The sequence below is a fragment of the Drosophila miranda genome, chromosome 4 (assembly GCF_003369915.1).
Source record: "Drosophila miranda strain MSH22 chromosome 4, D.miranda_PacBio2.1, whole genome shotgun sequence".
Classification (NCBI taxonomy): domain Eukaryota; kingdom Metazoa; phylum Arthropoda; class Insecta; order Diptera; family Drosophilidae; genus Drosophila; species Drosophila miranda.
In genome coordinates this window covers 9938936-9952101 of record NC_046677.1, presented here as the reverse complement: position 1 = coordinate 9952101, position 13166 = coordinate 9938936, and the positions used below count along the sequence as shown (strand labels likewise).

Below are 13166 nucleotides of genomic sequence, written 5' to 3'. Positions count from 1 at the left end.
AAGTTTTGATATTGATTAAACCCAAAACTGGTATAAATTTGATCTTTTTTGTGTCATAATGTATTTCCTATAATTCTGGAACGTATTTTAAAATGTAATTAACATCGCTTAGCGATCAACAAATCAGCATCGAACTAAAGTAACTTATTATTGCACATTTGTGAATGTAAAAATGGATTTAAGTGGAGAGAGGGGGAGCCAGACCCCTTACAACTTGGCGCGCTTCAGATAATCCTTGTAGGTGACATCGCGCCACCATTCGGGACGTTCAAAGACACCAGGAGTGGACACAATTGTCTTCTGCAGATGCTGATAGACCTGAAAGGATAGAAAGAACACATTAGCAATGGCAGACATGGCAGTATAAGGAGTCATAAAACTTACATTGCCATCACTCATGCCCAGCGGCGAATTGAGAATAAAGTCTGTGGGTGCAATGGCATCGATCAGGGCGATAGCCTCATCCTTCAAGATTGGCAGTAGCTGAAGAATACCCTGCTGGTAGAGCTCAATGTGCGGGCTATCGCGGAAATAGCCGCCCTGATAGAATATGGCCGAGTACTTGGTGACCAAATGGGCGCCATAGAATGAGAGCAGCTGCTGCAGCACCTGCTTTTCGGCAGATGCGGGCAGACTGTTCACAAACTTGTAGAACACATAGTAGATGGTGCGCTGAAATGGGTTACAAGGCAGGTCAGATGATGCTCATTCCAAAGTTCAGACTCCTAGAGACTCACCTCGCCATAGATTATGGAGAGCTTCTGGGCGGCAAAGACCTGGATGTTGTTGCGAGTCTCGAAGGCGTCCTTGCCCTCGCGCTGCAGTTGCTCGGCACGCTTGACAGTGGTTTCCAGCTGCCAGGCGGTGAGCCAGTTAAGAGCCTTCAGGAGATCTTAAAACGGACAAAGATTAATCCATGAAAATATAAGATTTTAAGCAGTCGTTCACTCACTGTTTGCGTCCAATGCCTGGGCTGGCGTGCGCTCCTCGGCCTTGGTCTGCAGAATGCTGTTAATGTCGCTCAGGAAGGACACCGTTTCTAGCGGAGACACAGCTTTGAAATCGGCATTCCCGCGACGCAGACTGATCAACCAGTTGGAGGCCTGCTGAATGAGCGTGTTGTTCTCGCCCTCGTATGTGCAATTGGCATCATTGTCATTCCTCAGATCACCCAGACCAGCAGCCTTAAGGTAGCCATGTCCGCCGCAGGCTTCGCGACACTCCTGGATGCCATCGCGGGCAGCCCAAGTGGCCACTGGCTTGAGGGCCGACGAAATGGCATGGATTTCCATGCCCGCCTTCGAGGTATCCTCGCCAGTGAAGCCCTTCATGGTCATGTCCACGTTCTCCTTGCCAATCCACAGCGTAGCCACACGCAACGCGATTGTGGTGGCCAAGTGGGGAATGAGACGGTACTGCTGCGACTGGTACTCAATCACGGGCCACTCCGTCTGACTGTTGTTGGGTCCGAACTGCCTGCGGCTTGCCCCATAGCGGGTGGCTATGGAGACGGCCTTGCTCAAAGCCACATACGTGATGGCTGTGATGTTGACTCGTCCCTGGGAGAGGGCGCCCAGCGAGGCACCCAGGCGCTTGCGCTCATCCTTGATGGGACTGTTGTAGTTGCCCTGGGCATCAATATCGCCCGCCTTGGACAAGAGGTTCGCCTTGGGAATGCGATACTGATTGAAGCTCACAAAGCTACAAAAGGATTGGATTAGAATCGGATGATAGATGCCGGAGCAGACGAAACCTACCCGTTGTCAATGCCATTCAGGCCGATCTTCTCGCCCATGTCTCCCACTGTGACGCCCGGGAAGGGCAACAGCGTGCGCTCATCACGAATGGGCACCAGGAAGGCCTGCAAGCCCTGATGCTTGTCGTCGGGCACAAACAGCTGCGCATAGACTATGGCATGGGTGCAGGTCTTGCCGAGATTACCCACCCAGCACTTGGATGCCTCGAAATCAGGTGTGTGAATGATGAACTCCTTGGTCTTCAGGTCATAAGTGGCACGGGTGCGCATGCCCAAAGCATTGGTGCCGTGCGAGAACTCTGTGAGGGCGTATGCGCCCAAAATCCGATTATCGGAGATCTTCGCAATGTATTTGCCCAAACGTCCCGACCCATTGGACACCAGGGTGCTGGGGAACATGCCATTGGAGAGCCCAAACTTCACGGAGCTGCTGAAGTCATAGCTGAAGATGGCCTGACCAAAGGCCAACAGAAGATGAGGTGTTCCCAAATACTAGAAAGGGAGAGAGATACAATTATTTCGAATGGAATTTGCTATGATTATCTATGACGTGTTCTTACCTCATTCACACCAAAGAAATGCTGCTCCCAGAGCAAATGCTGCCGCTTATTAGCCAACTCCCGAGTACGCTCTAGTGTGGCCACCTCCGGCTCCCTTTGATAGTCCGGGTGCTGCTCCATCCATTGCCATACCTTGTGCTGTGTCGAAGGTGGGATGTAAGTTCGATTAGTCAACGACCCAGATAAGAAGGCTTCGCTAAGATTAGGTGGCGGGTTAAGTGCACTTTTTCGTTCAGATAACACCCAAGACAGGAAGGCAACAGCACAAAAAGAGACATTGTACTTTGTACCCGCACCACAGAAGCGATTGCTCCACATTTAATGCTAGGCTAAGCTGGGCATGGCAATTAAAATGTAATTAATGTCGGTGATTACCTTCAATCGAATGTGCTCTTCGCCCTCCAGGAGCACGTTCATCCTCTTGTAGCAGAAGCTGGCCTTCTGTCTGTAGACGTCCAAGGGTCCGCTGCGGAACTCCGGAAAGATCTTCTTGTCGTCGAAGATGTTCCCCACCTGCTGGCCATTATCCGCTTCGCTGTAATAATCCGATAATGAAGTTAAAATCTCATTTATTTGATTGACGGCGGAATGCCCGTCTTCTGTGCTGGCCATTGTGGAAATAGTACTGTAACTGTAACAGTAACTTGACTGAAGCCGCGGAAATTAGTTCTGTTTTTAAATACTTCAGGTAGATCTGTCTTTACTTAAAAATAAAAAGACCACGACATCTTTCACGTGAACTGCGCTAATATTCTTCAAGTTTCATAATTTTGGTGGAATTTATTTTAATATCAACTGGTCGGCAATGGGTTAATTCCTCTTTGTCCATGTTCGGAAATCATATTCCTCGATTTTTCTATTCCGTTGAATATTACTAGTTAGCTAGAACCCTCAACCTTAAACACACAATTTTATCTTATCGATGATTCAATTTTCTACAAGATTGACTAGTTTTAAATGCTTCCTTTAATTTTATTGTGTCAAAAAAAGATTTTAAAACTGTCTTCGGCGCTGCAATTGTTGAAATTGCGAGGTACTCACTTGATTGCAACCATGTCTATCGCTATCTCTTTCTTTTGCTCCGTCTGTTGTGGGATGTGCTAACGGTCACGGCTCTGCTCGAACTGTTTTGAAAGTTAACAAATGCCGAACTATTATTGGAAAAAGGTCGAGGAAAGTGGTCAGCGATAAGATTTACCAAGCTTATCCGCTATTCATGGCCAGTCGGCCGCGCCGGCTATGAATTGCCTCTTCAAGGTGGGCATCCGCCTTGGATAAGATAAGAGAGCCCAAAACATGGTAAAAGCCCAAATGCCATATCACATTGTTGCGAACTTGTTTGTTCGGCAAGGAACGGCAGCTGGTTTTTAGTTTATTTTTACAAAATCATAAATTAAAATGGTTTTCTGAGCGAATAGAAGGAAGAGAAGATTTCGATATTTGTTGTTTCAGTGTTGCATTACAGCTACAGACATTGGCGCGTATTCAAATTTGGTTTGAAAAGAAAAGCAGGGTGCGATTACGTAGAGATAGTGTATGTTTAATCAAACACTTGTGAAGTTTCTTTTGACTATCTTAGACTGTAAAATATATAGGTTTTTACTGCAGGTAAATGATTGGCGTTGAACTTGGACAATTGCAGACTGTAAGCGTAGAGGAATTAAATAATAATTGGGAAGGTGCTATTTTTAAATAATATTAACCAAAGAAAGTATTTTTCTAATGAAAACTGGAGCTTCGACCATTTATTTCTATGACAGATATTTCATATAGCGACTTTTATTGCGATTTAATTAAGCTCCAATTTGTAAGCTTTCCTTGTGGTATCTTTAATAAATCTGAGGTCTTTTAGATTGCATTTCCTGAAACTATTTTATTTTGCAGTATTCCAATAGCTGCGGATCCGTCAAGTTAAGAAGAGGCTCTGTGCCAAATTGGGCACTTAGTATAATTACTAAATTTAGAACTAGGAATTCGTATGACAATCCGTTCCACCTGTTTGTTTTCCCAGTATTTGCGTCACAGACAAATGACAGGACAGCACTTTGACAAATGCATTTTTAATTGATCTAATCGGTTTTTATTGATGATGCCATATTTATTATTACTATTACGACTTACACTTAGTTAACATGCAATGCGCGGTCTATCGGTCTTGCGTTTCTTGGCGTTTTTGTTCAATAAATTTATATTTCTCTATTTAGTGATTATCATGTTTCTTAAGTCATAAATATCGATTTCGTTTGCAGCTAATTTGGAGCACAAATTAAAATTGTATGTATATATTGTATTGTATTGTATTGTTGTACTCAAGTTCTGTGTGTATGCTTTTTAAAATCATTTTTGAAATCCTCTAAACGGTACGATTTTGAAGAATTAAACTATTTAGGTAACACGTAGTCGTTAGTCATTGATTAAATAGATTTTTGTTTACTTGTAAATCTCATAATTTCTCTTCCGCTTGCATTTGCATTTGATATAAAAAGCATTAAAAAATGCAGCTACAGCTGCAGCTGCTGTTCCTACCAAAATATTTACGTAATTTCTAAGTTTAATTTGCGTTTAAGCTGCTAAATATAATATATATACTTGCTAAAATATATACTAATTGACAAATTGGTTTTTGCGAAATGAATGTTGCGTCGTGTGTGATATATTAAAATTTCCATCCTCGGGTTACAACCGTACGTATGAGAGTCACATAATTTCTTCAGCTTTACTTTTGTTTTTGTTTTTGGCTTACACTAATCAAGTATTGAGATATTCGTGTGATTATATTCGTAGATATACAGAATCGTTTGCGGTGCAGAAAGAAACGTTGCTAAAATGTTGTATAATAATATACTTTAAGATATAAATATAATTTAAGAACCGAAACTAAACATTTTGCTAAATTAACTAAAGATTAAACTAGAACTAAACTATAGAAGAGATTGCAGCTGTGGTGTGGTGTCCGCTTAAAAGAATATATCCGGCGTGTCGTACAGATTGAGGCTCTTCTCCATTAACGTCCCTGACAGCAGGTCCGCCGCCTCCAGGGGCTCCTCGAGCGGTGACGGTCGTGCAGCAGCAGCAGCACCCCTTCCACCCTCACCATTCGTCTCATATCATCGACTCTGCACCGAGCTGGCCGCCGACGAGTTGGAGGAGAAGGCCGACTGCAGGCTGGTCATCGAGCCCTTGTAGTTGACTGAGCTAAGGACCTCATAGAAGAGGTTTAGCTGAGCCCCCGACGGACTGAACCAGTGCATCAGATAGCTGTCGTTGTGGTGCATCACATGCGAGCCCTGCACACTCTCCTTGTGCCGACAGATGAGGGTGGGCTCCTCCCGGAAGTAGTTGGTGCCCTCAACAAAGTCCTGCAGATCAAAGTAGGAAACAGCATCATCTGAGGGAGGCAGAAAAAATAACAATGAAAACTCCTTCAAATGGAAAGGGGTATGGGGTTTTTATACCATTCTTCTCTGGCAGCTCCTGGGTCACGCGATACAGTGTAAAGTGCAAGTCGTTGCGCATCACATCAAAGTCCCATGTCAGCACACTCTTGGGATCCTCGTTGCGGATGAGCAGCTCGTGGCTAAATCCGGGCTTCAGGTCTACACTCTTGTACAGATTCTGATGGTCATGCTGATGGTTGGCCGACAGGCGCTTCATAGGTGCCAGAGCCACTGGAGCCAATGAAGCCTCGGCACTGGCAGTGGCAGCGCCAGGCGAGACAATGGTTACATCATCATCATGATCCTCCAGGGAATTCGCCTTGTAGAGGGTCTTTGGCACCAGTCCTCCCTCGTGTATCATCGTCTGGGAAGCATAAAGCAGACATTTTATTTATAGAACTTTATAGTGGCTGAAAGGAAGATCTATCTTTGGCTAGAAGTAAGCGTTTAAAACAGTTAAAGACAGTTTCAACTGAGACAAAGTAGACACGGACATGAGGACATGGGACATGGTTTGCGGATGTCAATGCTAAGCAGCAGCGGCAGAGCGGCGCACATATGTATGGACTTGACACAGTTCGCAGACAGAAAAACACAAAAGAAAGACGATAAAGGACACAAAGAGTGTAACAAAGAGTGTGTAAAACGAACGATGGACAAAGGAATATACGGTACTGGGCGGTGACATGACACATGACATATCGCAGAGAGCGCAACGAGAAAGAGTATTTATAGTTTGGAGGAGCTGCTTACACAATCGCATTTAGCTAAATAACAATGCGTAAAGTATTTCTGACTGACTTGCTCCGACACATGCGCCACAGTCTGCAGCAAACCGCAGAGCCGCAAAAGAGGCGATAAATGTTTACAAAAAATATACAAACAAATAAATAACGAATCAAATATACTTGTATCTACACTGCCGTTCCCAAACAAACTGCAAAACTACATATCGAAAGAGAGCTACATATGTACACATCTATGTATATCATCGATTTACCTTGCAAGGGCCGCCCAGAAAATCGGGGACTATCTCCTCGTCAATGTACTGGGCCAGACCGTCCTTCATGTGCTCACAATCGGGGCCATAGAACAGGAACTTTGAGCGTGTGTGCTCATCTGTGTGTGGCAGGAAACGATTATATAACAGAGGCAGTGGAAAGGCAGTGCAAAAAACCCACTCACCAATGAAAGCGCTCACAATGGTCCAGGCAATGGGGAACACTCGAGGCGCTCGCACCACCAGCACACGTCCCATGGTCTCTGGATAATTGCGCTCCACAGTCTCGATGATGTACAGCAAGGCCTTGATGCCGGGACGCCACAAATGGCGCATAGACAGGCCCTCCAGGTCCACCAGCAAAGACCAATTCAAGACGGGTTTATCCAAACGCTCCGCAGATTCATTGATCTTTTGTATTCCCTCCTCGCAAATGTGTAGGGCCTATTGGCAGCAAGATCAGCACGAAATCCAGAGACTATTTGGGATTCGAAAACTTACCAAGCGTAAAAGCCCTTCCATGCCCAGACTCTTTAGCAAACCCTTGACATCCATGTGACCCAATCGTAGTATATAGATGGGCCTGCCATCCTTGTCGTGATGATGCCAGCCGCCTGGAAAGTGCTCCACCACCACCGCTGGCTCGGTGTACTCCTCGAGGAGCGAATCCATGCGATGCTCTTTGCGCCACTGAAGCGAGTCGCAGAGCATGGCAAAGGCCTGGCTCACGTGCCAGTCCCTGGCTGACAAGAAACGCAGGATGGTCTGATAACTGGGCACACGCTCCAGATCATCGACACCATCGAGCATTTTTCGCAGCTCCAGCAGCTTGGACTCCTGCATCGGGGAGAGCTGGCCCAGATTGCGGGCTATGAAGTCGCCATCGAGCAGGATATCGTGATGCTGTTTCTGTTCCGGTGTTGGGGACTTGGCGGCATCGAGTGGCGGCACCCAACGGTCCACATGTGTGACGCCTTCCTGCTCCAGTTGATTGATGAAATACTCAATGATCTCCTTGCCCTTGAGCGTCGTTTGTGTGTACTGCTTCATGCCCATCTTCTCCATGGAGTGCTCAAAGCCAAAGAAGTTCTTGATGTCCAGCGTGGCCGTCTGATCGAAGCACGTCCATTCGGCGTTGTCCGGATGGGCGTAGTAGCGACACCGCTCGAAGATCTCGATGCGCGAGGAGAAGCTCTCGTTGACGGCCTCGATGCTCAGCGTGCGGTTGCTCATGTCCAGATAGTTGTGCTGCAGGAAGTATACGAAATCGACGCCAATCAGCTTCTTGAAGATGTAGGGGGCATCCACAGCCAGCTTGCAGCGGCGGGTGGTGTTTGTCTTGGCCCCGTTCTCCAGCGACTCAATCTTGATGACATCGCAGTCAAGGACTATGGGCATCTGTGGGCATTTGGGGAAGCGTCGCTCATAGGCCTAGAACAATATAGATAGAAAAAGGATGAGATGAGCGTGAAACTACTGAGATTTTTCAGAGGTTTAGGGTGGATGTCTCGCCCTTTTGCAGCCACTCTGCAACTCTAGGGCACAATGCCAATCGGCCTTGAACGTGGGCCAATTTATGAACATGAACTCGGCTAGGATTTTGGCCTGGACCCCTGCCCCCCCCCCCCCCCTTCCACCCTCTTGTACACAAAACATTTGCAAAATATTTGCCAAAAATTTCCACACACACAAAATGCTATTTTTGGCGTACTCTTGCTTCGGGCTTTTCCCTTAATATTTTCTATTAATTTTCGTTTGGAAAAGCCCACAATTGCACGCTTAAATATTGGAGAGCACAAACAGGTTCTATTTTTAGTTGCTCTAATTAGAGTTAGAGCATCTGTGGTTCGTGCTGCTTTTGGCCTAGTTCTTTCTTTTTATGGTCGCCAGCGAGAGCTTCTTCAGCTTTATCTCGTCGGGTGGCATAAACAAATGAGCAAACTACGCCGCATTCCCCACACGGGCATTTACAAATACACTGGGCGAAAAATAGGACACCAGAAAGTGGGTTTTTTGAACAAGTAAGAACTTACAGCGATACAAAGGGAATATAGATATCTGGAACTACTTTTAAGAGCCAGAGAAACCGAATTTCCATTGAGAAAAGTCTCTTTGATCACAGAATATATTTTCTATGGAAAGTGTAGATAATTTTGCTATCTCTCTAATTGTGAGAATGTTTTCTTTCAGTTGGAAATTCCGTCTAATTTTCTCTCATTGTGCAGATACTTCTCGCCACTGGAATTCTCATTAGATGATTGTCTGTTTATTGCACACACAAAAATTGTGCTTGGAAAAATCGAAACACAAATTGCTTATTGCACAAAAAAGGAACTGCCTTCTAAATATTGTACAAATGTACATTCCTTTGTATGTGTGTGTGCAATTTATTATAATTACCAAATGCGGCGCTGCTGTTAATTCTCACACGGAATGTCGTGCCAGAAGCTAAGACCTCATTGATTTTTGAAAAGCATACACCCAACGGCATGCCCTAATAAAAGTTTAGAAAATTATGCAGAACAGAAAAACAGCCGAGAGGGCCCCAGTAAGGCCACCAAGGCCACCCATCCATGGTCGCGTGTCCTTTAAGATGCACTCGAAGGCCGACATTTTCCTCTGCCAGGACAGGCCCTGCCCCACCGCGCTGCGCCTTGTACGTAATTGAGCCGAACTTGCTTAATAATTAAAAGGTTCAAGGCAGATTGTGTCGCCACGGACTGGGTCCGGGCCGGGTCCGCCGTGTGTCTTGGAAAAAGCGAGGCCCAGGACAACTTGTTGGGTCCCGTGCCCCCATCGATGGCTGAATTATTTAGCTGCTGGATACGTGTGAACAACCACATGAGCGACGATTTACGACCTCTGCACGGGGGCCTAAAGGTCTCGCGCCTCGGTCTTGAACAGATTTATGGTCGATTTGGAGAGTTCAAGCAACAGTCCCGCACACAAACAAACCCTTCTGTTCGTCCTGCCCAACGGGTGGATGAGTTGTCCTTGTTCCCGTGGAGTCATGGTATATGCTAATTGGCCATTAAAAACTTTGTCGGTTCGTTGCTTCGTTCGCTTTTACAGTGACTCAAAAAACAGCCAGAGGGAGAGGCAGAAGCAGAAGCAGAAGGCAGTGGGGAGTGGGGAGTGTGGAGTGGGGAGTAGGCAGTAGGGAGTGAGTGTCAGTGGCACGGGTTCTGCTTTTGTTTTCGCTTTTCGCAGCGGCTCTCCTATATATAGAAAGTGTGCAAATTCACTTGGCACATGTGACGTATGGGGGCGCCGTATACGTTTCGTATTGAAACTTCTCTCCTCCCGAGACTCGTTTCACAGCGAAGCGCATTCGCGACTCTCGACACTCGGGAGCGTGTGTAGTGTCGCGGTGTCGTCGCTCCGAGCCAAACAAATGTACATATATCGAGGATGACCTTGATCTACCGCCGCAAATGCATTTCAGCCTATTGGATATTACGTCAATAATGCAATATTATGAATTATTATTTCTGTCTGCTGAAGTTGCTTATAATTAGTTGTTGTCATCTCTAGGAGACAACTATAATTGAGGATTAAAGATTGTTAGCTTCGCAGTAATAAATCTCTGGATCTATAAATCTTTGTAAAGAAATGAAAACTGATTTCCAATTTCAGTCCCAAATCTTTTTCCATTAGTGATTGAAAAAAGAGTAAACAACTTTTGTGGAAATTGGATACCTGATTGCAGTAGTTCCCAACAACTTTTGCTTCGAAACTGATTCAGCTTTGACACCTGATATTTATTTACTTAATTTGAAAGTTCTGCTGCCTTTGCCTGGGGCTCTGGTGAAAAGATATCCAATGTCTAGCCTTGGTATTGCCACGTACCAGTTACCAAAGAGGAATTTACAATGCCTATTGCGTTTATTGCGCCACCAAACAATTGAAACTATAATTTAACTCATATCATATCATGAATTGGTTCACTCCCCTTCCCAGTGATGAATATAATGCTCGCAAAAAAACTGTCCAATCAGACATACACTCGTAATGCCCTGAGTACCCACATCCTCTGCCTCCACACACAGCCCAGACAGAGTGAGAGAGACAGGGGGCACCTTTCATATGAACATTTGAAAACGTGACCACTCGTTCAGTGGGTGATAGATGGGGCAGACAGATAGATAGATAGATAGATAGTATAATGCGATTATTTACTGTTAAGCCAATTAGTTTTTCTTTACTCGAAAGGCATATGGCATATACTACGATATAGTGGCATGAATGAGTCCCATGGATAAACATGTTTCGAGTCAATGACATTATGCTCTGGACTTTTGGACTCGCCAACTACAGAAAATAATATATATATTTTTGCTTTTAATAAATACTGATAATAAACTAGTTGCGCCATCTGGTGTGTTAAAATTTAATTAAAGAGGGGGGGTTTTTCCTATGATAAGTTCTAGATAATTTATATTAAGTGCATGTATAGAAAATGCGTCACAAAGTAATCGGGGATTGGCTGTTGTTTCGGTGGGATTTTATCAGGAAAATATATGTCTATGGAATATAAGCCAATTTGATGGAATGTTTTCATACCAGTATTAATACAATCAACACTCGATGGAAGGCTATAAAAGCTAATAGATAAGATATCAAGTAAACCTCTGAAGTAACCATGTCGCAAGTATCTTACACCCTAAAACCAGTGTCCACTGTACCATAGACATTTGTATCTGTATCTGACAGCAGTACTGTTATCAGTTGTATAACGCAACCCACACATTCACATGTATATAGTTTTTTGTGCTTTTATGGTGTATCATTTTCCCTGATTGTTATTGTACAAATGGGCCATAATCGCTTATTTCCTGTCTCAATTGTGAGTTTTGTCCCATTGTGTGAGAGAAAAGACGGACGGATCTTTTGCGAATGCAAATCACGAACATGAGCTATCTCTATCTCTCTCTCCCGCTGTGCTCCTCTTGATTCAATGGGATAGTGGCTTCCTCTCTCCTAGCATTGTACGCTCTAAGAGAGGGTACTATGATTTCAAGCAGATGTTTGTCACAAAGGGAATAAATTCCCTGAAATTCAGGCTAAAACTGTGCATTGGGCATTATTTTTTAAGCAAAAATCTGCAGTTGCATTTGTTACATCATATCAATGTTCAATATTCAATGTTTTAAGAAACAAACGATCTGTAAGTGTATCCAAAGCTGCGGCCTCCAAAGCAATCCTTTCCTCTCCGCCTCCCAACCCCTCTCACTTCCTACAGCCTCTCATCTTTTGTTATGAGAGCGATTTCCCATTCATGAAACTACAGACAGACAAAGAGAGCACCACCAGAGATAGAGTGAGATAGCTGGACAGAGGCGCTGCGCTCTCTTTGAGCCCAGAGAGGGGGAAATTATGGCTGTCCAAGGTTAATTTTATTTATCTTCTGCAAGGGAAATCCGAGTGCAGGAAGATTGCGCTTCCGAATGAAAATCAATCAACAGCTGCTGTTCGCATAATTAAGAATGTGTTGTAACCAGCATTAATCACGAAAATTATAAATAAAACAAACATGTCTATAGAGCTGAGCAGAGCAGTGATGGCGGGTGTGGGGGCGACACGGAAGAGACACGCCTACACGCCTGGTGCTGGTACTGCTGGTGCTGCTGCTGCAAACAAAAGATACACACCTTCATCACCAGCTCAAAGGGATATTTGTAGACCCGAACGGGGGATTGGAATTTCTGCACCATCTTGTTGTTGTTCCTGTGCTCTCAATTCACACTTGACACTGGTTAAAAATCAATTTTCACTTATTGCACTTTTCCGTATTTCGTACAGTCCGTGGGTGGTTCTCGGCCCCGTTTAACAGTTCACTTTTGAGAAGTATATTATTCCGTTTACGAGCTATACTTTCTCATGACACTTTCAAATGATTATTCACAGATTTATTTTAACACTGCTCTCAATGTTGTATTGTTGTATTCCTGTGCAAACAGGCCCCAGCGTGTTTGGGTCGTTGTTGATGGCGTTGCAACCGCAGCTGGCCGTGGAAAGCGGGGAAAGCCTTTCTCTCTCTTGGTGGAGCAAAACGTTAGTGATATTGTTGGAGCAGTGGGGCAGCAGCGGCAGCGACAGCGTGAGCAGAAGCGCTGGCTGGGTGGCTATCGATGGTTTTCTTCCGTTTGCGTGGGTGGCCTGGTGGCGATAGTACTGGCAGGCAATCGATGTACTTCGAATTTGGAATTTATTTGAAAAATATTTCCAAGTGTCGACAATGTAAAATTTCAGGAATCTCAGAATCTTTTTAATCTTATGAACTTACTCCCATATATTTTTACTAATACTGAAGCCAACAAAAGTATTGTGACTCATATTTCTAAGACAGTTACATCTAGTGTATATGTTAGAAGTTCTTCCAACTAATTTCAAAACCAAACTAGAGTTTGGTA

At 44.6% G+C, this 13166-nt stretch overlaps 3 protein-coding genes across 4 annotated transcripts; all 3 read right to left on the bottom strand.

The window, feature by feature from the left end:
• Positions 1–33: 33 nt before the first annotated feature.
• LOC108161353 (peroxisomal acyl-coenzyme A oxidase 3) lies at positions 34–3446 on the bottom strand. Of its 2 annotated transcripts, XM_017295596.2 has the most exons (8): positions 3358–3446; positions 2692–2851; positions 2317–2454; positions 1758–2248; positions 953–1701; positions 738–892; positions 385–672; positions 34–318 (listed from the first exon to the last, which is right to left on the bottom strand). In XM_017295596.2, exons 1-8 carry the CDS (start codon positions 3369–3371, stop codon positions 208–210), a joined length of 2106 nt encoding a protein of 701 aa, XP_017151085.1. In that variant the 5' UTR covers positions 3372–3446; the 3' UTR covers positions 34–207. The 2 variants fall into 2 exon arrangements, with proteins under 2 accessions (XP_017151085.1, XP_017151084.1); XM_017295595.2 differs by lacking the exon at positions 3358–3446 and having other exon boundaries at positions 2692–3008.
• Positions 3447–4369: 923 nt separating this feature from the next.
• LOC108161355 (protein real-time) lies at positions 4370–12865 on the bottom strand. The gene is made up of 6 exons (XM_017295598.2): positions 12405–12865; positions 7255–8184; positions 6939–7197; positions 6754–6872; positions 5772–6117; positions 4370–5704 (listed from the first exon to the last, which is right to left on the bottom strand). The coding sequence occupies exons 1-6, from the start codon at positions 12465–12467 to the stop codon at positions 5424–5426; spliced, it is 1998 nt and encodes a 665-aa protein (XP_017151087.1). The 5' UTR covers positions 12468–12865; the 3' UTR covers positions 4370–5423.
• On the bottom strand, positions 12635–13136 carry LOC108161371. The gene is made up of 2 exons (XM_017295618.2): positions 13040–13136; positions 12635–12946 (listed from the first exon to the last, which is right to left on the bottom strand). The coding sequence occupies exons 1-2, from the start codon at positions 13087–13089 to the stop codon at positions 12655–12657; spliced, it is 342 nt and encodes a 113-aa protein (XP_017151107.1). The 5' UTR covers positions 13090–13136; the 3' UTR covers positions 12635–12654.
• Positions 13137–13166: the final 30 nt, after the last annotated feature.

What these genes read in the sequence shown, in the direction of transcription:
- LOC108161353 (XM_017295595.2), bottom strand. Translation starts at nt 2,928, where the DNA reads ATGGCCAGCACAGAAGACGGGCATTCCGCCGTCAATCAAATAAATGAG. An exon ending in CTGAATGGCATTGACAACGG is followed by an intron (nt 1,702 to 1,757) that starts GTAGGTTTCGTC and finishes ATCCTTTTGTAG; the next exon opens with CTTTGTGAGCTTCAATCAGT. An exon ending in TCTCCATAATCTATGGCGAG is followed by an intron (nt 673 to 737) that starts GTGAGTCTCTAG and finishes AACCCATTTCAG; the next exon opens with CGCACCATCTACTATGTGTT.
- LOC108161371 (XM_017295618.2), bottom strand. Translation starts at nt 13,089, where the DNA reads ATGAGTCACAATACTTTTGTTGGCTTCAGTATTAGTAAAAATATATGG. An exon ending in ATTAGTAAAAATATATGGGA is followed by an intron (nt 12,947 to 13,039) that starts GTAAGTTCATAA and finishes CCAAATTCGAAG; the next exon opens with TACATCGATTGCCTGCCAGT.
- LOC108161355 (XM_017295598.2), bottom strand. Translation starts at nt 12,467, where the DNA reads ATGGTGCAGAAATTCCAATCCCCCGTTCGGGTCTACAAATATCCCTTT. An exon ending in TGGAAGGGCTTTTACGCTTG is followed by an intron (nt 7,198 to 7,254) that starts GTAAGTTTTCGA and finishes TGCTGCCAATAG; the next exon opens with GCCCTACACATTTGCGAGGA. An exon ending in TTCTGGGCGGCCCTTGCAAG is followed by an intron (nt 6,118 to 6,753) that starts GTAAATCGATGA and finishes TATGCTTCCCAG; the next exon opens with ACGATGATACACGAGGGAGG.